Source organism: Marmota monax, unplaced genomic scaffold (genome assembly GCF_021218885.2).
Source record: "Marmota monax isolate L192 unplaced genomic scaffold, Marmota_monax_Labrador192_F-V1.1 WCK01_AAM20220418_F8-fsc00341, whole genome shotgun sequence".
Lineage (NCBI taxonomy): Eukaryota > Metazoa > Chordata > Mammalia > Rodentia > Sciuridae > Marmota > Marmota monax.
Genome location: NW_026694916.1, coordinates 153203 through 178989, shown reverse-complemented (window position 1 = coordinate 178989; position 25787 = coordinate 153203). Strand labels below are relative to the sequence as shown.

The 25787-nt window shown below is 47.5% G+C and overlaps 1 protein-coding gene across 2 annotated transcripts in view; it reads left to right on the top strand.

Annotated features, from left to right (window-relative positions):
- Nucleotides 1-25787, top strand: part of Col26a1 (collagen type XXVI alpha 1 chain) — a 127843-nt gene that overhangs the window by 39469 nt on the left and 62587 nt on the right. Inside the window, exon 3 of one of the 2 annotated variants that reach the window (XM_046427062.2) lies at nt 12827-12924. In XM_046427062.2, coding sequence (XP_046283018.1) covers nt 12827-12924 — 98 coding nt within the window. Of the gene's footprint in view, nt 1-12820; nt 12925-25787 lie in introns of both variants that reach the window. The other variant, XM_046427061.2, reaches the window with a different exon arrangement.

The window sequence follows — 25787 nt, the reverse complement described above, 5'->3', positions numbered from 1 at the left end:
GTTGGAAGAGTGTATGAGTCCGTTTCCTGCTGCCATAACAAGCATGGCCACCCTGTTGCTTGCATCCAGATTCCCTGGAGAGTCATGCAAGTTGTAGGTGCACCAAAAGGTGATTCCTTTTTCCTTTCTGTGTAGCTTTCTATAGTATCATGTTAGTTTAACAATTGAAAAAAGACACCCTGGGTGTTTCCAGTGTGTGGCTACGGTGGATAAAATGGCTATAAACATTCATTGATAGGTTTTTATATGAACATAGTTTTTTTTTAATTTTTTTTTTTAGTTGGAGATGGACACAATACCTTTATTTTATTTATTTATTTTTATGCGGTGCTGAGGATCAGACCCAGGGCCTCACACATGCTAGGTGAGCACTCTACCACTGAGCTCCAGCCCCAGCCCCATGAACATGAGTTTTTATTTCTCTGAGTAAATGCCCAGGGGTACAACGGTGGGGTCACGTGATAAGTCCACGTTTAGTTTGTTTTTTGAAGAAACTGTCAAACTCTTTTCCAGAATGGCTGGATCGTTTTCCATTCCCACCAGCAAATGTGTGAGAGGCCCAGTTTCTCTGGGCCCTTGCCAGCCTGTGATGTTACCACTCTTTTTCTTATGTAGCCGTTTTGTAAAGTCGACCCTCGTGATCCACGTGCATTTCCCTAATGGCCAGTGATGTCGGACAGTTTCATCAAGTGCTCTAATCGCCAGCTGTGCATCCTCTTAGCAAAATGTCTTTTCATGTCTTCTGTCCATTTTCTGGTTGGGCTGTTTGTTGCCTCACTGTTGAGTTGTGAGATTTCTTTATCTAGTATACTCTAGATGCTAGTCCATCGTCAGCAATGTCCCTTGCAAATATTTTATCCCACTTATCTCCAAACTGTCTTGGAGAGCAAAAGTTTTAAGTTTGATGAAATTCAGTTCATCAGATTTTTTTTTTTTTTTTTTGTGGATTTGCTTTCAGTGTTAAATCTAAGATCTCTTTGCCTCACCTTAGATCCTGGAGATTTTCTCTGATTTTTTTTTTCAAAATAATTTTAGAGTCTTATACTTTACATTTAAGTCTGTGATACATTTTGAGTGAATGTTTTTTTGGCCCAAGGTGTGGGGTTTAGGTTGAGATTCATTTCTTTGCCTACAGATATTGAATTGCTCTAGCAATAACTTACTGGAAAGCCTGCTGCATGTGATGGCGCATGCCTGTAACCCCAGCAACTGGGGAGGCTGGGGCAGGAGGATCGAAAGTTTGAGGCCAGCCTTAGCAACTTATTGAGTCTCTAAGCAGCTTAGTGAGAACTTGTCTCAAAATAAAAAATAAAAAAGGGATGGGGATGTGGCTCAGTGGTTGGGCACCCATGGGGTCAATCCCTGGTACCAAAAAAAGAAAAAGAAAAAAAAAATCAATGAGATATTTTAATAGGAATTGCATTAAACCTGCGTGTGTGTTTGGGGAGAACTCATATTAACACGTTGCCAATCACGTCGTCTATCAAGACCCTCTTACGTCTTCCTTCTGACCCACCTCCTCTGGCTTCCTAAATTCCTTGCCTTTGCACAGATCTCAGCAGCATGTGCTGAGAGTGGACAGAGGCTTTGTCTTCAGTCTCCAGGGGAAAGCATTTCACCACTTGGTGCAGCAGAAGTCTGAGTATTTGCAGGCTCTCCTAATCCTCTTATGTTCTTTGGAGTTTTTATCATGGTGTTGAATTTTTCCCATCAAGTTTTGGCATTGATTGATCCTATCATGTGATCTTTCTTCTTTAGCCTGTTAACATGGTGATTGTATTGAGTGCTTTTCAAATATTGAACAGGCGTGTTGCCTGCCTGGGATAAACTCCACTTGGTAACAATGTATATATATATATTTTTTACATTGTGCTGATCCTATTTGCTAATATTTTGTTAAGTGCTTTTTTAAAAAATCTATATTCATGATAGATAGTGGTCTGTAGTTTTCTTGTTCAGTATGATCTTTGGCTTTGGTACCTGTGTGGAATATTGGCTTCAGAAAAACAGTAAGGATCCGGGTGTGGGGGTACATGCCTATAATCCCAGTGGCTTGGGAGGCTGAGGCAGGAGGATGTCAAGTTCAAGGCCAGCCTCAGCAATTTAGTGAGGCCCTAAGCAAAAAAAAAAGAGGGCTGGGGATGTGATTCAGTATTAAAGGGCCCCTGGGTCCAATCCCTGGCACCAAAACAAAAGTAAAGATATGTTCTCTCCTGTTTTATGTTCTAGAAAATATTATGCATAATTGGTATCAGTTCTTTAATGGTTCGTAGAATTCTCCAGTAAAACCAATTGAGTAGGGATATTACTTTTCTGGGTTTTTTAAAATCATAAATTCAATTCACTTATTAATTATAGGGCTAGTTTAGGCTGATCTACTCCACACACTGACCTGTGGTGATAAGTGTTTGGGGGAGAAGTGGTCCATTTCATGGGGGTCGGCCAACTCTTCTTCATGCCTGATGCTGCCCTTTTGTGTCTCCTTTGTGAGTGTGTGTGTTGTCCGTCTTGTGAGAGGACATTTTATTTCACTGATCTTTCTAGAGAATCAGCTTTTGGTCTCCCTGGATTTTGGTCACCTGGGTTTTTTTTCGGTTTCCCGGTCTTTTTCTTGTCCTGCTGTGTCCCGGCTTCTCCTTGCTTTATGTTGACTGTTCTTTTTTCCTGAGGTTCCTAAGATAAGCCAGTTTGTGTTTTGAAAAGCTGGGTGGCTGCCATCGGGAGCTGGGGGACAGACACAGCTCGAGGTGACGAGGTGACGGGGCTCCTGTGGGGGCTGGGGCTGGGATAAGGAGGCCCCCTGGAAGCCGAGGGGCCGGGAGTGTCCCATCACTTAATGTCAGGGAGCAGCCAGGGGTGCCCCTAGTTTTCTCTTCTTTAGCAGCTTGCAGGCTGGGCATGCCATTCACTGAGATGAGACACTGGAAGGGGATCAGGCCCGAGAGGTGGAAAGCGACAGCCCTGCGCTGGCCACGTGGATATGCCAACAGGGTGTCCGCAGTGGATGGGGGTCAAGTAGGAGGTTTTCTGTATGGATTTTTCCCTTCTGTGATTTTTTTTTTGGTACCAAGGATGGAACCCAGGGGTGCCAGAGCACTGAGCCCCATCCCCAGCTCTTTTTAATATTTTATTTAGAGACAGGGTCTCGCTGAGTTGCTTAGGGCCTCATTAAGTTGCTGAGGCTGGATTTGAACTCCTGACCCTCCTGCCTCAGCCTCCCAAGCGGCAGGGTTTATAGGCATGAGCCCCCACGCCCAGCTCCTTTGTGTGATTTTTTTATTGGAATCTCTGTAGTGTGTGTATAACAGAGGTAGGGGCGAGGACGTCACCCAAACTAATGACCACAGACCAGCACGAGGCCCAGAGCCATGCTGGGTGCCCTGCCAGTCACCATCATGGTGTGAATGAGAGCAGGAGCTCCTGCCTGCCCTGGCCTGGGTGCCCTGGGGACGGTGGCCTTGCGGCTTAAGTTCTCTGATCACCTGTTCATCTGTTCATTGGGTTAGGGTTAGAGTCAAGGCAGCGCCAGGACACAGCGCTTCCTGACAGTGTGTGCGTGCATGCGTGTGCATGCGTGTGTGCCTGTTTTTGTGTGCATGCATTTGTGTGTGTGTGTGTGCAGATATGTGCAGGTGTACGCATGCGGGTGCCTGTTTGTGTGTGCATGCATGTGTGCGCACGTGCTTGTGAGTGCATGTGTGTGTCAGAACCTGCTGGGAAGCTGAAGGCAGAGAAGACAGGCTTGGCCTCCTTCCCTGTGCCTGGGTTTCCCTTTCCAAGACATGGAGAGAACCCCGTTTCTTGCTCCAAGGTGGTGGTGCCCTGTTCGGGCAGGGGGCTGCCAGGCGTGGAGCATGCTGCCCTTGGCCCTGCCCAGCCCCTCCATCAGAGCAGGAGGACGGGCCCAGGGACGTGGGGGTTAAGTTTCCTCGCCAGCCCCCCTGCCCTGGCTGCCTCCCTGGCCCTCCGAGGCCTTTGATGGCATTAGAGCCAACCTCTTCCAGATGTGTGAGGGAGGGGGTGGCCGGAACTCTCCGGGCTTCTCGGCCTCCTCCAGGCGCCCCTGCCAGCGAGCCTCCCTCCCTCCCCGGGTTGGGTTTCCTGCTGCTGGGGGGTGCCCGCCTGGGCTAGGCCAAGTCCAGGATTTAAACATTTTCTTAAGACAAGGCCTTTCTTCCTGCCCCTCCTTCTCCTCCTGCCCTGGGGCCACTTCCCCAACAGGGGCAGCTTGTCCCTGCTGCACATCCCCGGCCCTGCCCCCACCCCCAGCAGCCTGTGGTCCTGGGCTAAGGGGAGGGAGGCCTGCGTGAGAGGCTGGCTGCCCGCTGAGGCCACTGTCCCCTCCCCCTGGCACTTAGGAGCTGGCTTGAAGGCTGGAGAGGCCAGAGGCCAGAGCCCCCTCCTCCTGCCTCAGAACCGCAGAGGGACAGCCCCTCCTCCCTGTGGGCCACGGGCTGCTCTTAATCAGGAGATTAATAATCTCCTTCTCCCTCTCTGTGACTCCCACCCTGTTTCCTGTTGCGTCTCTGGCCTGTCTCGGTACCTCCCAGGGAGTCCCTCCTCACGGTGGTCCCTGGCGAGGAAGCGGAGGCCATGCAGGAGCAGGGTCGGCCCCAGCAAGGGAGCGGGCGCCAGGCTCCCCTGGACCAGGTCTCTGGGCAGAGTAGGCCTGAGCCAGCATCGGTGTGACCATGGCACTGCCCCTGCACCCACCGGGGGCCTCCTGATGCACGGGGGACCTCTCCTTTGGAGGCCAGAGGACAGTGGCCTCTGTTGACCCCCCTGCCACCCCAGGGATGGACGCCTCATCCCTCCTGGGGGCCCTCTCTTCAGATCTCCTTTCATGGGCCCTCGTGCACCCAGAGCTGCCTTTGGGGACCTCCAGGACCTGGCTGTAAACTTCCAGAGGACAGTCGCCGGGCAGCTGCAGCCTGAGACCAGGCTCCCGGCGTCTGTCTCCTCTGGTTGCACACCTCGAGCTTTGGGAGCAGCTCCTTGGAGGACCTCAGAGGCTCCCGGGGGCAGGAAGAGGGTCAGGGCCATCTGTGCCTGAGGGCTCTGCAGAGGCAGCTCCTCGTCCAGCAGATGAGGGTGCACCCCGGCTCTGTCTGCGACCCCGTTCTACGAGCCCGTGTCACTTTACAGCCTGGAGTGTGACCCTGCGCTTCTCCATGGCCTCGGGGCCACTCATCTCTGCTGGGTCCTCCTTTCCCACCCAGGGCCCTCGCTGCTTCCCTTCTCTCTCCCCTTCCTGCCAGGCCTCTTAAAAGCAGATCACGAGGCCCCTGCACTTTGCAGCCCTTGGTGGCCTCCCCGTGGCTGAGAGGAACAGGCTCCCAAGCGGGACACGAGGCTGTTTTGCGAGGCAGCGAAGCCACATGGGGTCTTCTGTTTTCTTGTTTTAATTTATCATTATTTTTTTAGTTGTAGATGGACACAATTCCTTTGTTTTTATGTGGTGCTGAGGATCGAACCCAGGGCCTTGCACGTGCTAGGCGAGCGCTCTACCACTGAGCCCCAGCCCCAGCCCTACGCATTAATATGTGCAGCTTTTAAATATTTTGTTGCTCGTGGGGTGCTGTGGAGCATGCCTGTGATCCCAGCTGCTCAGGAGGCTGAGGCAGGAGGGTTGCGAGTTCAAGCCAGCCTCAGCAATTTAGCAAGGCCCTGAGCAACCTAGGGAGGACCTGCTTCAAAATAAAAAAAAATAAAATAAAAAGGGCTGGGGATGTCATTCATTGGTTAAGCGTCCTGGGTCCAACCCCCTAGTACCAAGGGGGGAAAAAATTACTGTTTAAGATCATGACTCAGAAAACTGGGAAAGCTCTGGTCAATCCAATGTCCACAGACTGAGTCTAGCCTCCTTGCCTACTTCCCAGAATTTTCCCAGCCTGACCCTGGGGAGCTGCTCCATCAGCACATCAAAAAACCCTGCTCCCCAGATGCACCAAGCACACTCAGAACAGGGACATCTGGGCCCTCTGAGCTGCCACTTTCTTGCCCTCTCAGCAAACTCGCTCAAGGGTCCCCCATACTGGAAGCTTCTTCCAGCCCCTCCTGGTGGAGGCAGTTGTGCCCTGCTCCTCCTCCCTGTGCCCTGAGTTTTCAGAGCTGTGCCCAGCTGAGCACCCTGACCTCCTCTGGGAACCTCCATGTCCTTAGGGGGCTGTGTGTGGGGGTGTCACCTGTTCATCCATGGTTCCATTCATCCCACCAATCTTTGTTGAGCACATAAAAGGGCATCGTGTTTTTTTTCTTGTTGATTTGTCTTTTTTTTTATTTGTTGATGATATGCAAATAGGAATGTACACAGAGGAGAATATATTTAAAAGAATAAACATGTAGCCACCCTGAGCTAGGCCTGCATTGGGCCATTGACTTGGTGGAGGAGAGACACATCAGACAATAATTGCACAGGTTGGTGTATAATTATAAGTGCTTGGAAAAGAAGTCTGGGTTCTTTGATGGAGTAAACCAAGGGCGTCCAGCAAGCCACGGGTGGGCGGCATCTCACAGGAGGCGGCGGCTCCTCTGAGCCCCTAGTCTGCAGCTGGTCTGGGGCAGAGGGAAGAGCAATCCCTGATGTGGCTGCTGGAGTTCTGAGGGGGTGGGGAAGGGCAGGCAGGGAGGTGGCCAGAGTGGGCACTGCCGTATCTTATAAGTCCCCATGGCCAAACTAAGGACTTGGGTTTTGTAGGAAGTGTTCAGGGAAGAAAGGTCTGCGTTAAAATCATCTCCTAAGAGAATCAGAGAAGCCTCATCTGACTTCTTGGGTTCAGCTGGGGTGGGAGGCAGGTGAGCAGCCCCTGGAGGCTGGGGCGGAGGTCCATGGCTGATTCCTTTGCCTCCCGATGCTGTAGCACGGTGAGCGCCAGCCACACAGACTCCGGTGTTCCACGTCCTGTGCGGTCCCTTAGATTTTATAATTGCCTTGTCAATTAAAAAAAAAATCACTAGGATTTTTATAAGGGTTACATTGTATCTATAGATCCATTTGTACTGAATGGACACCTTAATGACCATGAGTATTCCTGTCCATCAACATAGCATAACTTTCCATTCATTTGTTCTTATTTATCTCATCAGAGTACACATTTTTTTTTGGTTTAATTTACTGATTTATATTAGTCGGATCAGGCTGCCATAAAAATGCCGTAGACTGGGGAGCCATGGTCTGCAACAAATTAATTTTCTCATAGATCTGGAGGCTGGAAGTCCAAGATCAAGGTTCCATCCGATTCCATTTCCTGGGTCGTACATGGCCACTTTTTCACTGTGTCTTTACACAGCCTTCAGTGTATGTGCAGGTTGAGAGAAAGAGGATCCTGTCTTGGATGTCTCTTTACAAGGATACCAAGAAGAAGTCTGCACATACTCAGTACAGGTGCAATCCCCCCGCCCCCAATATATTCAATCACATTGGCTGAATCCACAGCTGCAGATCTAAAATATACGAATGGCTCACTTCTGTTCTTTTTAAAATATTCTTCTTATATATTCACATACTCATACACATAATCGACAAATTAAAAAAGCTAAGTCATGCAAGTCAATAAAACACCAAAAGAAGGGAAAGATACAAAACCCAATTTAGAAGTGGGCATAAGACTTGAAGATAGCCAAACAGAAAACACAAAAAGGGACTCAACCTTATTTAGTCATCAGGAATTGCAAATGAAAACAATAATGAAAGATTACCACATAAGCCCAGGAATGGATAAAATGAAAGTGACTGACAATATCAAATGTTGGCAAGGATGTGGAGCAACTGGAACTCTCACACACTACAGCTAGGCATGTAAGCTGAATGGCATGTAAGGTTCTTCCCGATTCCATTTCTAGTGAGGGCTTTGCTCAATTTCTGGCTTCCAAAACAGGTTTTGGAAACTTGTTCATAATATCTACTAAAGTTGGGTGGCAATTGATTCTCTGGACCATCAGTTCTGTTCCTAAGCATATACCCTAGAGAAATGGAAATGTGTTCTCATAAAGACTTGTACAAGAATGTTCATAGCATCTTTGCTCACCATAGCTGAAAACTGGAAACAACCCAAATGTCCATCAGCAGGAGAATGAACAAATTATAATCCAATCATTTGTCTTATTTGTGTAATGGAATATTATTCAGCAATAAAAAAGAACAAAATATCACGCCATCTAATGGAATGGATGGAACTCAGACATAATGGATGAGTGAAAGAAGGCCAATGCAAAAGAGCACATACTGTAATTTTCCATTTATAAGAGGTTCTTGAACAGGCAAAATGAATTCATGATGAGAGAAGTCAGAAAATGATTACCTCTAGGGCCAAGAGAAGTGGGGTGAGGGGGATTTTTGAAGGAGTGGGAATTCTGGTGTGCACATGGCTAGAGGCTCATTGAGATCCTCACTGGGTTTATCTTTTTGGCTGCATGCCCATTATGTTTAATAACAAGGAGAAAATCCACTATAAAAATGAGGAATGAACTTAGTACTTTGCCTCATGGTACTTACCCTGCGTGCAATCACGTAGATTCACCTGCACGATTATGTGATGTGTGTCGGTTGTCCCCAATAGCCTCGTGCTCTGGCACGTGCCTGTCTTGCTCATTCTCGTGTTCCCGGGGTCTGCACAAAGCAGGCTCTTGGCAAGTGTTTGCTGGGTGCATGCACGAGTGTTGGATTGTAACCAAGCTCTGGACCCCATGTGTGGGGGGAGGGAGAGAAGCCATCCACTCTGGTCAAGGGGCAGGGTTGCTTCACAGAGGAGAGGCCATCTGGGACACAACTTGAAGGCTCTGTGAGATTTTTCTCAGGCAGCACAAAGGAGGAAACACATCAGTTCTGTTCCTAAGCATATACCCTAGAGAAATGGAAATGTGTTCTCATAAAGACTTGAACAAGAATGTCAGCAGAGAAGCTTGTACTTGCAATGGTGGCCGCAAGAGCACAGGGCATCTGGGCTTTTTGTTGTGTGGAGGTGGTAGGAGCCCTGGCTGGTGACTGCGGAAGGAGGTGAGGGTCAGAAGGTAGGCCGTGCCTTGTTATCTGACCCAAAGGGTTTGGTCTTTAGTGTGCGGTAATCATGGAAACTTTGAGATATAGCTGTCACCAAACTGAATCAGCATTTTAGAAAGTTTGCCAACTGGACCCCAACAGCACGAACCAGTTCTTTGTGGAGGCAGGAAGGCAAAGGCCCCTCAGGTTCTTGCTCAGACTAGGAGATGGACCACCAAGGATGAACCTGTCTTGGGCACCCTGGTGGCACCCTAGGGTCTGCTAGGCTGAGCCTGGGCCCGCTGGGCTGGTAGAGCAGCGCCACCTACTGGTGGGTCCTGCACCTGCACTTTGTGGTCCATCTGCTTCCTCCACAGCCTTGGGGTCCTGGAGGGGCACAGACCAGGGCTGTAACCCAAGAAGGAGGGACAGGAAGAGAGCTTTTTTGGAATTTTGGGGTTCTCCTACGGGTATTGGAAAGAAAATTTTTCCTTTTCACTGAACAAAGACAAATTGAAGTTACTGGGCGTGGGACTGATTCTGCCTGGACTGATTCTTATTCCCCCACCTTTCGGCATTTGAGACTTTGAGAAAGTTCCTTAAGCTCTTTGTGCCTCTGTTTCCTCATCCGTAAGTTATGGATGACAACGGTGTAGCCCACTCAGCCTGGGGCCCGGCACTCCCTGAGGGCTCAGGGACATCTATTTTTCATTGTCTATTATTATTGCCACATTATCACCCAAGGGCTGAAGGGTGACAGCATGTGACACAGAGGGCAGAGGGATCTGTCCCACCTGGAAGGACTGGTGCATGTGGTTGAGCAGCCTGGACTCTCTCCCTGCCACCGTGAGGCTACTCAGAGGGGGATGCGATCAGATCTGTGTCTGAGCAACCGTCTCCATTGTCAAAGCCTCATCCCGGCATCTGGGTCCCCACAGTATCCTCATCCAGGACAGGAGCTCAGGGAGGTCACCGTGCAGTTAGCACAGTGAATTAGGGGCGGAGTCAGAAGCTGACTCCCGTCCCCGCTGCCCGGCTTGTCCTGCCTGTGCATGGGAGGCACCCGATGGTGTCACCAGCAGTCTGAGAACTATCAATGACCCTTTCCCCTGCCCTGGACATCAACACTGGACAGAGTCTGAAGATTTTCTAGTCACTTAGTTCATCTTATTTCAAGAAACTGCCTCTTTTATCTAAATTAAGGTTTCTCCCCTCTTGCAGCTGGACCCTCTTCTGGCTGGAGACCTGCAGTAGCAAAGGGTGTCATGGGTCCCTTTCTCTCAGTTTTCACTTCTCATTTGCAGAAACTGATTAGGGGCAGGAGGGGGCCAAGCAGAGGAAAGAGTTGGCAAGGTCCTCCGTGGCTTTGTTGTCACCTGGTGGTGGGCCCCTGGGGGTGGCTTCTTGGGCTGTTCTTGAGTCTCCAGGCTTGACACCCCCCCCCCCAGCCTGGGCACTTCCCTTTGCAAGACTCTCTGCCCTGGCTGCCGGCTCGTGACCTGCTCTTGGCCTCCGACTTACCAGGGATCCTCCTCCCTGCTGGGTCACCTTGCTTCAGGTGGCCTTCACGTGAAGAGCCCCTCTTAAGACCACCAAGTCCTGCTCCCTCCGGGAGAGGCTGGGGTCTCCCAGCGGGCCGACGTCAGACCCACTCACAGCTTTGCCAGACGGCAGAGGGTGATACTGCCCAGCTGGCCCCTTCACGCAAGGGTCCGATTCATTTTAAGGGGACTGTGTTGTGCTTTATGCAAAGAGGAAGGAAAGAAGGATGCATGCCAATGTGTCCCCCGAGGAGACCCCCCACTGGGGATAGGCACCTGCCCCACCATGAATTCTTCACTTTCTTTTATGCAGCCTGGAGCAGTGTTGGCAGAGGTGGGTGGCCTGGCCTCATGGGCGGTGGCCACTCCTGCCTGGCTGCCCTTGCCCCTGCCCTGGGCCGGGGCACTCGTGATGTGGCTCTCAGGCATGGGGAGGCCGTTGGACAGGACCCACGTTAGCATCCTGCCACGGAGCAGGGAGGCCTGTCAGGCCCCAGGCAGGGCGTGAGCATGAGGAGGATGCACGGGTGTGCAAGTTCTGAGAGTGTGCTAGTGTGAGTGTATAAGAGGGCAAGTGAGTGTGTGTGGCCACGTGAGAGCGTGAACATGAGCGGTGAGTTGTGTTAATGCATGTGCACGAGTGTTTATTTGATTGTGTGAATGTGAATCGTGCATGCATGAGTGTGTGCACAGGGTGTGCACATAAATGTGCAACCACAGGTGAGCAAATGTGGACGCAGTGTGAGTGAGCTGAGAGTATTGGTGTAAGAGCGGGTGCTTGTGCAAGAACACAAGTGTCCTGCATATAGTGAGTGTGAGGAGCGTATGTGAGCGCAAGAGCGTTGGCGAGTGTGTGTGTGAGCGTGTTTATGGAGCACTCGTGTCATTGCCCTCCTTGGACCCAGGCTCATGTACCCACCATACGTCCTCAGGTCCCTGGCTGAGAAGGGGTGACCTGGTGCTGTGGCTCTCCCACGCCTTCCTGTCCCCCGCTCCTGTCCTTTCCCTACCTGTACCCGATGACCAGTGGCCTCCGAGGTCCCCTAGAAGATGCCTCCTGGAGCTATTTTGCCAGGAACCTGTGGAACAGCTCAGAGGGGCCTCAGGGGGAAGCCAGCGCCACGGGATTCTCCACCATCTGTGCTGTGGTTTCCAAAGTCCGGTTTCAGACGTGTCCCCGGCTCCCAGGGCATCTCTGGGCAGGCACGCGGCTGCCACCGTTAGTCAGTCATCTCTCCCTACACCCAATGGGGGGCTCCGGGTCAGCAGATTTCAATTTTGGGGGTCGTGCAGTTTTGTTTTAAAGAGGAAATTTTGCGGCACGATCCAGCAACACAGTCATGATGATCCGAGCGAAGTCGAGGGTCCTCCTGAAATCTGTCAGTCCACACTCGCTCTTCTGGGGAGTTTCACAGAATAGTATCAGACTGATTTGTGAATAGTATCAGAGAATTTCTGAACTGGTGTTGGGGGAAACTCCACCCAGGGGTTACATAATATTTTCCAGGAGATTTTTCTTCTTTTTTTTTTTAATTAATTTTTATTAATTTTATTTAAATTTTTAAATTTAAATGTTTTAAGGTTTTTTAAAAATTTTTTTTTTAAAGCAGAAACTTTTTTTATGGCTGGGAGGGTCTCACTGCTGTGCTTCAGAGGGCCTCTGCTAGAATGAGCACCGTGGGGTTTATTTTTGGTCCCAGGGATTGAACCCAGGGGCACTTACCCACTGAGCCCTTTTGGTTTTAAGACAGGGTCTCACTAAATTGCTTAGGACCTCATGAAGTTGGTAAGGCTGGCCTGGAACTTGTCATCCTCCTGCCTCAGCCTCCTGGGCTGCTGGGATTGCAGGCAAGTGCCACTGTGACCCACATGCCTGTTTTATGTCTGTGACTGCAGTCTAGCCCCAGAGGACACTCCTTAGGTATTCACTGGGTGAATCAAGCAAAGGGAATAACGATCGGTGAAGGGGTGGAGTTGGGGGTTGAGCGTGGTTGAAGTTCTGCAGGTCCTGATGGTCTGACCCTTTTCCCTACTCATATCTTGCTCAGTCATATGCATTGCCCCCCTAGAGGAGGCTACATGTGGAGAGTTGTAGACCCTTTAGATGGCAGCGGACACAGAGAGGGCTGGTGATTTGCCTGGGGCCACATAGCTGGCGTGCACAGAGCCAGGGCCATGGGTCCACTGTCCAGGGAGCCTCCCAGACCCTCGGGTGGGAAAAGCCACCTGGGCGGTCTTTGCAGGAGGCATTGGGGGCAGGCGGGCAGGAGCGCAGGCCTCAGTGACACTGTCCTTGTGTTAGTTACAGGGCTCTCATCAGGCCCACGTACAGGGTGTCCTACCGCACGGTGACGGCGCTGGAGTGGAGGTGCTGCCCTGGCTTTACCGGGAGCAACTGTGATGAGGGTAAGTCTGCCAGGGTGCGGGGCGCCTGGGGGACAGGGCATGGCCAGGCTTGGCCGTGGGGGCCGTGGGCATTGCTCCCCACTGCCCTTGGCTTTCCACAGGTGGTTTCTAATGTGAAATTCTTTCCTTTTCCCAACACTGACCTCAACACTCTGGACTGGCCAGCCAGGGTGCAGCTGCCCACCCTGCCCTGGGCATGAGGGGGTCCTCCCAGGGTACCACCCAGGTGAGAGTTGGAGGAGCCTCCGGAGCCCGGGCTGGGTAAAGGGGTTGGATTTACAGCCTCCTCCTGCCTCCCCGGCTCCGCCAAGCCCAGGTCTGGGGCAGGCTCCGTGGGCACGTGGGTCTGAGAAAATGCAGACCAGGGCCACCAGGCTGAGGCTACGGATTTTATAGAACGAGGCAAACACCAGGAGACCTGGGGGACAGCTGCAGATGGGCCTCAGCTAGCTGTCCTGGGTGCTCAGAGGGAGGACGGATGGATGGGCCAGACCAGCACCTTCCCAAACCCCGGGGCCCCAGCTTGGCCTGATTCTGGAGCCCAGGAGACCTGAAAAGAGCCACAGGTGGGTCAGAGGTGGACGGCAGGGCAGGTCCCCGTCACACTCACAACAGGAAAAACAGTCACCTGGTTCCCCATAGAGTTAGTCCAGCAGGAAGGAGGCCCAGTGGTCAGTTTTGTATTTGGAGATAATAGTTATCCTCCATGTGGACTTGTTGACAAAATTATTGTCTCATTTTTTATTATTTAACTTATTATCATTATCATTATTTTTTGTACTGATAGGAGCCAGGTGCTCTGCCACAGAGCCACAACCCCAGCCCTTTTCATTTTGTGTTTTGAGGCAGGGTCTTGCTAACTTACCCAGGTTGGCCTCTAACTGGAGATCTTCCTGCCTCAGCTTCCTGAGTTAGTGGGATTACAGGTGTGTGCCACCATGCCCAGCTCCTAACTTATGTTTTATTATTGTTTATTTTTAAATTTTTTTTTTTTTGGTACTGGGGATTGAACTCAGGGGCACTTGGTCACAGAGCCACATCCCCAGCCTTATTCTGTGGTTTATTTAGAGACAGGGTCTCACTGAGTTGCTTAGCGCCTTGCCATTGCTGAGGCTGGCTTTGAACTCTGGAATCCTCCTGCCTCAGGCTCCCGAGCCACTGGATTATAGGCGTGCACCACTGCGCCTGGCCTAACTTCTGTTTTAAAATATGTGTATACTGTCATTCTTAGATCCATGGGGTGGGGGTTGTTCCCAGGATCCTCTGCAGATTCCCAAATCCCTGGGTGCTCTGGTCTTATTTAAATGGGGCAGTATATGCACAGAGGCCCCACCCCTCCTCCTGTATCTTTAAGTCTCCCTACATGGCTCATAATGCCTGAAGCTACGCAAATAGTTATTGGGCTGCACAGAAAAAAAGTCTGTACATGTTGCTTAAAGACACGATTGTTTTTCTGAATCTTTTTGATCTGTGGCTGGTGGAATCTGAGAGCCTCCAGACACCTCCCCTTCTGAAGGTTAGAAAAACTTGCAGCCATGTAGCTGAAAACAGATTATGAGTTTCTCTAGTTAAGTCGATGCTGCCTGTGCGTTTATTGTAAATGACCTAAAACTGGGTTACAGATGACAGCAAGGGAAATGGCAATAGTCATAATGATGGTGATGCTTCCAGGGCCCATGGCCCGGAGCAGAGCATCAGGAAGGAGCTGGACATAAAGGGGTCCACAGGTGCGGCCCTTCCTGAGTTTTGAGGTGCCTGATCCTGGGATGGGGGAGCTGTCTGTGCTTGTTGGGGTGCACAGAGCAGACCTGGGCCAGTCCTCAGGGGGACTTAGGAGGTGAGCAGGTGTGAGGATGTGGGCTTCCCAGGTGGACAGGACCCAGCGTACCCCATGTGCTGAATGACCACCGCTCCCACCATGTTCCTGTGGACACCTGAGACCTTCCAGGGCAGGACATGGACCTGCTTTTCCTGTCAGTGCCACGGCCATGGGCAGAGGTGTTTGGTCCCCCAAGAGAACAGAGAGGACCTGCTGTCTGGATTCCACGAGGGGTGAGGGGGCAGGTGTTTCTAGGAGGGTTGTCACTTTACCCTTAAGTAACTTCCAAGCCGTTTGCCACGGTCAACAGCAGGAGCAGTGCTGGGCACCACCCAGCAAAATGTGGGGTGGGCCCCTCTGGGCGCCTCCCACCGAGGCCTATTTTTGGAGGGCTTCTCTTAGCATCAGAAGGATTTGGGCTCATCTCCGCTTCCAGGGCTCGGAACTCCACCCGAGTCCCGTCACCAGCGTCTCCCGTGTTCTCCTGTCTGCCACCCCCCATGTCACCCCACCCTGCAGGATGGGCTAGTTCTGAGAGTAACCTTGCCTGGCTCACCTGGGGCCCTTCCTCCTCCCCCAGAGACCACTGCGGGGCTGGGGCATCCTATTTTAAAACCTCTCTTGAGATTCTCTTTATTGAACCAATGAACAAACTACCGAGGGAAGTCTTCACGTCTCAAAATGTTTACATCATAAATTTCATGGAAGTAGATAGTGACTTTTCTTTGAAGGAACCAGCAGTATATCGAAGCTGATTCGAAAGATCAGAGAAGCTAAGGTATCTCCAATCCATCCCTCCATCTACCTACCTGACCATCTTTCCTCCCGTCTACCCATCTGCCCATTGTTTATGGTTTATTGCAGCAAAAAAAGAAAAAAAGATTAAAGTCAGCCAATATAAAAGAAGGATCACCAAGTTTGGGGCTGGAGTGGTGGCTCAGTGGTGGAGCACTGGCCTAGCATGTGTGAGGCCCTGGGTTTGATCCTCAGCACCACATATAAATAAAAATAAAGGTCCATTGATAACTAAAAAAGAATATTAAAAAAAAAGTCACCAAGTTCCACCTGTTAGGCACAGAACTTTGGAGTTATCCTCTCGACTGCATTGAGACCCCCGGATTCTCGCCAGTTTTGTGGAGGTTGACATCCAACTTTGCAGGGTCCGCGCTGTATGAAATTCCTAATGAATGACAACTCAGACCAAGCAGCAGTCTTCCAGGTGCTGGCTGTCACGTGGATGGGCTCATGCGATGGTGCCCTACCACGACATTGGAAGGCTAGGCCGTCTTGGATAATCACTGGGGGCTGAATGGCTAAGGGCAGCAGGTCACTCTGGGCAGGTGGGAGGACCACGGGGCACAACCCTGGCTGCTGCTCCAGAGGCCCTGAGCACGGGGACAGGAAGCCGGGGAAGTGGGGTTGTGGGCCTGTCCTACCCCATAGAGGGGGCAGGGCCAAGGGGTGGGACCTGTGAAAGGCCCCTGTGGGCTTGGTTCCCCTCCAGGAGAAAGTTCTTATCTGACAGACCACATTATGTCGATCATCAACACGCTCCAGACACAGCCGGGTTTTGTGGGTTAATTGTGAGGACTTGCCTGCCCCTCTCACCCCTCTCACCGGTCTCAAGACGATCAGCCTCAGAGCCACGGCGGACCCCTCCCTGCTGAGGAACCTTCCAGACTCACCCACTTTGGGACAAGTGTCCAACTCGGGATGGGGGACAAGGGTGGCCTCTCAGGGTGCCTTCCCAGCTGCGGTCAGGAGGTTGTGACATCCCCAGCTGGGGGAGTTGGTCGTTGAGGAATTCAGGGGCCCTGTGGGCCTGGGTGGAGTGTGGGACGGGCTCCTGAAGCCCTTGGAAGGATTTTATATACAGCCAGGGGCTGTGGTGCATGCCTGTAATCCAGCACATCAGGAGGCTGAGGCAGGAGGATCGCGAGTTCAAAGCCAGCCTCAGCAATTCAGTGAGACCCTGTCTCTAAGTAAAATATAAAAAAATATAAAATACATAAAAAAGGGCTGAGGATGTGACTCAGTGGTTGAGCACCCCTAGGTTCAATCCCTGGTCAAAAAACAAAAAAGATTTTACGTTTCCAAACATGAACCAATAAAGATGACACCCTAAATCAAGGCCACACCCAGGACTTTGGGTACATTCCTAACATGGTTGTTGGGGGCCCTAACCCTTCATTCATGTTTGCTGTCATTTGTACCTCTCTTGGCAACCCTGAGGGGTGACGAGGGGCCATCCAGTCACCCAGTGAGTTTTGCTATGGTTCAGATGTGACTCCTTCCCTGGGTGTAGGTCTGGGGCCTGGGTATGCTCCCCTTCACAGATCAGCTCCATGCTGATTTGAAAATCCTCATTCACCTATTTGCTAAAATGCATTTGTGGCCCTCAAGTCAGTGCTCCCAGTGGGTCACTCCCAGACGTGGACAGACAGTGAAAACACGGAGCCCCCCCACCCACCTGTGTCCCAAAGAGGCCAATGATGCGACCTCTGCTTCCTTGCTCCAGTTCTCACACACGAGTGTCTTATTTAGTGATACGTTCTCCACATTTTGTCCTTTTCCGTGGTGATTTATGTGGTGTTCCTAAGTACAAGAAGGTGCCGCGGGCCTCGAGGAGAAGACCTATAGGAGCTGAGCTTTGTTCAGATATCACGATGGTGCTGTTGGCCACCAGGTCAAAGTCCGTGGACCCACAGTAGGTGTTAAATGAGGTGCCTTGAAACAGAAGCACAAGCACAATAGGGTTTGTGACTGTCAGCTGTCGAGGAAGGTCGCAGCTGGGGACTTTCAGAAGTCCAACTCTAAGATTCGGTATTCGCTAACTCAGTATTTGCTGTGACTTTGTAGAACATAACACCGTGTGCCGTTAGGGTCAGCTGTATTTGTGTTTATCTATGTATCTAGGCATCATTTTTTCCTTATTATGAACAGAAGTATAGATCCCTGACTTACGATGATGAGAATAATTTTCCAACTTTTTGAAGATGTGAAAGTGGCAAGCTCCATAGAAACCTTACTTTGAGGACTAGGACTGTCGCTCAGTGCTTATGAATTTGGGTCTCGTCTTGCATGGTCTAGGGATTTGCCATAAGACCACTCCTTGCGCTGGAGTCTGTGGCAGTGAGTCCCAGCTCTCAGTCAACTATGTGACCAGGGCAGGAACAACTGAGGCTCTACAATGTGCAATGTGTGGGTAGCCAGCATTTGAGGTAGTTTTTTTTTGGAAGGGGGTTACCGGGGATTGAACTCAGGGGCACTTGACCACTGAGCCACATCCCCAGCCCTATTTTGTATTTTATTTAGAGATAGGGTCTCACCGAGTTGCTTAGTGCCTTGCTGTTACCGAGGCTGGCTTTGAACTTGTGATCCTCTTGCCTGAGCCACTGGGGTTACAGGTGTGTGCCTGGTTTTTTTTTTTATATGCATATTCAATAAATTGCATGTGATATTGTGTGAGATGATTTCTCCCAACTTTGGGCTAACCTAAGTGTTCTGGGCATGTTGCCAGGCTAAGCCATGGTGGCCAGTAGGTTAGGTGTACTAAATGCACTTTTTATTTGTGATATTTTCAACTTATGATAAGTTTATCAGGACATATCCCCATCACAAGTCAAGGAGTTAAGGGTCGTCAGTACATGTTCAGTATATAAAAAATGGAAACATCCGGAATTGTCATACCCCTCTCAAGGTAACTGGGAGCCTCCCTTAGGTGAAAAGTAGCCCTTTTCCTGTGCTTACGTCACTTGTACTGTAAATGTGGTTTGGGAACTTTTTTTCTTTTGTCACATAGGTTTCCCTGAACACCTCTTCTTACCAATAGAGAGCCTTCGAAGCATCATTTTTGGTGGTTATAGAATTTGGGTATTAATTCTACAAATTGTAGGATTTGGGTAATCATTGATGAACTAAATTAAATCTCTATTATAAAATTCCTAAGTTGCTTCCATTTAAAAAAATAATGTTACTTTTCTGAAAGATGAGATAAAATTTACATACACATAAATGCACAGATGTTGAGTGTGCATTTGATGAGTTTTGGTAAATGAATACACATTTCTCAACTTCCAGAAAATTCCCACCCCAAAGAATTCCAGATTTGATTTCTATCATATCAGCTTTGCCTGTTGTTGAATACATAGAATCATAAAGTTCTCTAGAATCGTACTTTTTAATGTATGGTTTATTTCACTAAATGGTTTTTTAGATTGCTTCGTGTTTTACATGTACATCTGTGGCTTATTTCTTTGTTTTACTGGGTATTATTTTATTGGATTAGTGATCACTATTTTGTCAGGTTGAGGTCTAGATCTAACTTTAGAGGAAAAAGACAGATTGTTTCCCAGTGTGGTTTTTGCTATTTTGCACTCCTACCAGCATCTTCCAATGGCTCTTAAGTTCTGATTGCCCCACCTCCTTGTCAACACTTGGAACTGTCAGTATTTTTTTTATTTTATTCATTTTTGTGGGTATTGAAATGGTTTCTCATTGTGTTTTGAATTTGCATTTCCCTGAGGACTAATGATGTTGAGCATCTTTTTTGTATGCCTCTTTGATTATATTGTATGCCTCTTTTTTGTATGCTCTTCTTTTATTATCTATTCTTCTGTTTTCTGAAATGTCTGTTCAAGACTGTTGCCCATTTTAAATTGGTTGTTTAAATTTATATGAAAGAGCCAAACTATTTTCCAAAGGCATTTTTCCATCTTATATTCCCACATATAAAGGTATGTCGTAATCGCTCCCATTCTTGCCAACATTTGGTGTTGTTAATCTTTTCAATTTTGGCTGTTCTCATGGGTAAAATTATATGTAATTATAATTTCTTTTTAAAGACTCTTTTGAGCATTCTGATTCTGTTGCAATTATACATAATATTACAATCAACTTATTAATATCTATAGAAAAGTATCTGTTGGGATTGTAAAATAATTGTGATTTTGATGAACTTATAGACCTCTTTGGGGAGAATGGATACCTTTTTAAATTTTTTTCTTAGTTGTAGATGAACACAATACATTTATTTATTTGTTTATTTATTTATTTATTTACTTAATGTGGTGCTGAGGATCAAACCCAGTGCCTCACATATGCAAGGCAAGCACTCTACCACTGAGAACCACAACCCCAGCCCCAAGAATGGATATCTTACTAATGAGTCTTTTGATTCATGAACATGGTATAGCTCTCTTCTAATTTTTCTTAATTTTGTTTTTTAATTTTCAGAGTAGGTGATTTGCTTGTGTTTTCTTAAATTCATTTCTAAATATTTGTACATCTGGTGCTTTTTAAAACATGAGTTTCTTTTCAAAATTTAATTTTCTTGGTTTTGCTGTTGTTGCTATATAGCAATATATTAGACTCTAAAACATTGACCTTGTATCTGAAACTTTGCTGAGTTCATTGATTAGTATTGGTAGCTTATTTATCTTGTTTTTTTGGATTTCCTGTGCAGGGGCTGCAGGTATAGATCAGTGGTAAAGCATTTGCCTACCATGTGTAAGGTCCTAGTTTCAATCCTCAGTACTAGGGGGGGGGGAAAGGCACTAAAACAGATTTTCTACATAAATTATTAGGTCTTCTGTGAATAAAGGCATTTTTTGCTTCTTCCTTTCCAATCTTTATATGTATTTAATTTCTTTTTCTTGACATACTGAACTGGCTAGAACTTCTAGGAAAATGTTTAATAGAAGTGGTGAAAACAGATACACTTGCCTCCTTTCTGATCATGGGGGGAGTGCTCAATATTTCTCTGTTAACTATTATACCAGCAGCAGATTTTTCTTATGAGTTATTTACTGGGTGATAATATTCTCTTCCACTTTTAGTTTGTTAAGTGTTTTGACCACAAATAAGTGCTGAATCCTGTCGAATGTTTCTTCTGCATCTATATTGAGATGGTCATATGTTTTTATAATCCTTTATTATGTTAGTGTGGCAAATTATATTGGTTTTGGACTAGTAAACGGACCTTTTAAATCCTCTTTTCTGTATTTGATATTTATCTATGATTTTCCTTTCCTTGTAATGTCATTGTCAGTTTTGGTTATAAGTCAACAGACTAGTCTCATAAAAAGAATCCTTCTTTCTGTGTTTTCTGAGAGCATTTTTTTGGGTGGGTGTATATTGTTATTACTTTTTCCTTAAATATTTTATAGAATTCATGATTAAATCATCTGGACCTGTAGTTTTTTTTTTGTTTTTTTTTTGATGGGAAGTTTTTGGTAATGAATTAATTTTCTTCAATAGACTTAAGGCTACACATGTTTTCTGTTCTTACCTTAACAATTGTTTATGCATTTTAAAATCCACTTTATGGAGGTTTAATCGACATATTCTTTTTATATACATATGACTGACACATCAGAAGCATACAGTTCAATAAGTTTTGATCTTATGCAGATTTGTGGGATTCTCTTTCTTCCTAAGTCTCTTCTCTCTGATACTCTGCTCACCACATTTGCCTCTACCTCCCTGGCCACAAGTTACTTTTCTTCAGTTCAGAGGTATCACCATGTTCTACGTAGTTCCCCGGCCACATGCTGAGGTCCAGGAGGTGTCTCCAAACTCATCTTGTTTCTTTTCCTTCTCTCTCTCTTTCTTCGGTTCCAGGGACTGAACTCAGGGGCACTTGACCACTGAGCCACGTCCCCAGCTCTATTTTGTATTTTATTTAGAGACAGGGTCTCACTGAGTTGCTTAGCACCTCACCATTGCTGAGGCTGGCTTTGAACTCATGATCCTCCTGCCTCAGCCTCCCCAGCTGCTGGGATCACAGGTGTACACCACTGCACCCGGCTTCTCCTTCTCTTATCAATCACTGTTCTGCTTGCCTCTTATCAAATATGTAAAAGCTTTTTTTTTTTTTTCAAATTTTGTCCAATTTTTGGTTCTTCACAGTGGGAAAGCAAGTTTACTGTGAATTAACCTAACAGGACTGGAAGCGAAAATTGCATTTTTCCATGATCGATTTTTTTTTTCATTGTACTTCTCTGTATTGTTTTATAGTAATTTTCCCAGGAATTATAATATGCATCCTTCATTACGATAAATTTAGATATACATAGGACTCTTTCAGGTTAAGTGGAACTTATAGTACAATTCCATATGTCCACCCCCCACATTCTTTTATGTCATTGTTGTTATATATTTCAAATGTAAATAGAGTGTAAATTTCACAATTCGGTATTGTTATAGTTTAGATATCAGGTGTCCCCCAAAAGCTCGTATGTGAGACAATGCAAGAAAATGTAGAGGTGAAATAATTGGGTTATGACAGCCTTAGCCTGACTGGTGCATGAACCTATGGATATGAACTAGCTGGGTAGTAATTGTAGATGGGTAGCGTGTGGCTGGGAGAAGCAGGTCCCTGGGATGTGCCTTAGGTTTATCCCTGCTGAGGGGAGCTCGCTCTGCTTCCTGGTTGCCACGTCCTGAGCTTCTTCCCTCTTCCACCATGATGATCTTCCGCCATGATGTGCTGTCTCACCCTGGGCCCAGAGCAGTGGAGTTGGTCATCTATGGACTGTGACCTCTGAAACTGTGAGCACCAAATAAACTTTTCCTCCTCTGCATTGTTCTTGTCAGGTCTTTTGGTCACAGCAATGAAAAGCTGATTAAAACAACAGTCACAATTTATGTATTAAATAGTCCAATTGTCTTCTAAAGAAGTGAAAGGAGGGAGGGAAACCCTTCTATTTAATCTCCAGTTGTCATTGCTGGTGACCTTTATTTCTTCCTTCCTCTGATGTCCTAACCCCTCAGCCCCAAGAAGTTCTTTCAGCATTTTTTTTTTTTTTGCAGTGCAGATCTGCTTGGAATGAATTATTTCAGCGTAAAAAATACTTGAGTATCTATTTGACCTTAATTTTTATTTATTTATTATAAGCACACAATGCAAATTTTACCATCTTAATATGCATCCATCAGTGGTAGTAAGCATCTTTGCATGGTTTTGTGACCAATATCCAACCAATTCTAGGACGTACTCATCTTACCACTGAGCAGTCACCCTTCATCCCCATCACCCATCGGCCCCTGGCTCTCACAAATGAGCTTTTTGTATCAATGGATTTTCCTATTCTGGCTTTTTCATGGAAATAGAGTCACAGAGTATGTGGCTGCTGTGACTGGCTTGACTGAGCCTCATGTTTGGAAGGTCCATCTGTGCTGTGGCATGGGAAGGCCATCTTCTGTTTATCCATTCATCAACTCATGTGCCTTTGGGTTGTTTCACCCTTTGACTTTATGAATAGTGCTGCTATGAACATTCATGCATAAAGTTTTGTTTGAACACCTGTTTTCAATCATTTTGTTTGTACATCCAGGGTTGGAATTGAAGGATGATATGGTCATTCTATGCTTAACTCGTTGAAGAACTGCAAAACTGTTTTCTTTTTGGTACTGTGTATTAAACCCAGGGGTGCTTAACCACTGAACCACATCCCCAGCCCTTTTATTTATTTATTATTTTTATTTTGAGACAGGGTCTCACTAAGCTGCTTAGTGCCTTGCTAAGTTGCTGAGGCTGGCTTTGAACTTGTGATGCTCCTGCCTCAGCCTCCCTAGCCTCTGAGATTACAGGCATGTGTCATCATGCCTGGATGCCAAACCATTTTTCATCATGGCTGCACCATTTTACATTCCCACCAGCAAGGTGTGAAGGTTTTGATTTTGCCACATCCTCTCCACTATTTAATTTTCTATTAATTTTTGGAAAACATTTTCAATGGGTTCCTCATTCTGTACAGACAGTTTTTTCTTTCAGTACTTTAAAAAGATGGGTGGTCCCATTGTCTTTTGGCATCCATGGGTTCTGGTGAGAAGTCTGTAGTTCTCATGTGATTTCCCCTCCTCTGGAAATCTTGTTTTCAAGATTTTTCTTTATCTAATCTTTCAGTAGTTTGACCATGAGGTTACTGGGTGGGGTTTTCTTAATCCTGCCCATGGTTCTTTGAGCATTCTGGATCTATAAGCCAATGTGGTTCCGTTGTGGTGGCGTCTGGGTTTTCCTAAACTAAGTCAGGAAATTTCTGTCTATTATTTCTTCATTTTTTTGGCTCCATGCTCCCTTGTCTCCTGCTGAGATTTCATTTACACATGTTGGATTATTTGATATTATTTACTGAGGCTTTGTCGGTTTCTTCTCCCTTCTTCACGCTGGATCATTTCTATTGCTCTGTCTTCAAGTTCACGATCTCTTCTGACATCTATGATCTTCTGCTGAGTTCATCCAGTGAAATTTCATTTTCTAAATAATGTACTTTTCAGATCTAAAATTTCATCCATAGCTTTTTTCTTGGTTATGGTTGTTGTTTGTATTTCCCTGATAAGATTTCCCCACCCATTCACTCTTATTATGACCATTATCTATTTGGTATCTTAGAACTTACATATGAGAGCTGCTTTTAAGTCTTTTGTTTTTATTTTCACTGTTTGGATCACCTTGAGGATATTAATGCTGGTCATTTTCTCTGGACTTGGGTCACAGTTAGTTGACCCTTCCTCCTTCACTTTCTTTCTTTCTCTCCTTTCTTCCTTCTTTCCCCCTTCTCCTCTTCTTCTTCCCCTCCCCCTTCTTCTTTTTCTTCTTCTTCCTCTTCCTCTCCTTCTTCTCCTCCTTTTCTTCTAATTCTATTCTCTTCTTTTTTATCCTCCTCATCTTTCTTCTCTCTCTCTCTCTCTCTCTCTCTCTCCCTCCCTCCCTCCCTCCCTCCTCCCTCCCCTCCTTAAATGACATTTTGTAGAGTTCCTGGTTTCCGCAGCCTTCCACTCTTGTTTTCTGCTGTATTTTCCGGAACCTTCCCTACACATGCCCGGTTCAGGGGTTGGCCAAGGCTTTCAGGGGAGTTTGTGTAGAGAGTTGGGACTCTGCTATGTGTAGCTTCTCCCTTTATTAGATTCCCCCTCTTGGCTTCCACATCCTCTGGCAGACTTAAGCCAGAAGTCTGCGGTTTTGACTTGAGTGCTGGCCTGTCCTGTGCGGCTCATGTGGAGGTGTGCCCTCAGGGGAGAAGCTGGGTCTTATAGAATCCACACAATGCTCTTCTCTTTTCTCTAGGATTGAATTCTTTCCAGTTTCTGCCTCTAGTTTGTTTCTCTCTTGTGCCTTCAAATAGTTGTTTTAATTTTTTTTTTATCCCAAGTACAGTGAGTCTGATTCAAGCTCCTCCATCCTGATGAGAACTGAAGCTTCAGGAATGTCTTTTTAGCTCCATGTCTGCCCACACCTTTCATGATTTCCTTAGGATAAATTTCGATGTGGAATGGTCGGGCCAAAGAGCAGATACCACATCAGGGCTTTTGAACCATATTACCAAGTTAGCCCCTAGAAACGTTGCCTGGTTACGTTGCTGATGACCAATCATGAGGATCTGGAAGGTTGGTGGGGAGGGGGATGGAGCTCAGAGCCTCGTGCAGGCCAGGCAAGTGCCCCATGACTGTGCCACACCCTCCCAGCTGCTACTTAGGCTTCTTGAAAAGCTGCTGCCCAGTTCTGCCTCTGGAACGGAACGCCCCCCAGGGCTGGCGGAAGGCGTTGGCATGGAGCCTGGGATAAAGCACCATCCCTTCAGCACAAGGGTTACTTTAAGGCCAGCTCCTCAAGTTCCGTTCTACCAGGAGATGTCCCTCCGGTGAACTCCATCTGTCTGGCAGCCGAGATGACGTCATCGCCTTATCAACTTGACTTCATCATGTCAGAGTTCCTCAGCTTTGATGTGGCCCTCTACAGTTTAGAAAGGGCTTTCAGCTTGTTCTGTTTTATAGCTGCAGAAACTGAGACGCGTGGGGGAAGAAGAACTTGACCAAGTCATCTGGCTCAGGAGTGGCCATGGCAGAACTGGAGGCCTGGGGTTTTTTGCTCCTTGTGGACACTCTCTAAGCTACCTGGGACCTTTGAAGTCCTGGGAAATCCCACCTGAAGTTGTCCCAGCCCAAGGAACAAGCCAGCTGGACTCTGTTCCTGGCTCCTTCCCACGATACCAAGAGTGGCCTTGACCCTAGAGATCTGAGTCCAGATCTCATATTGCCTTGG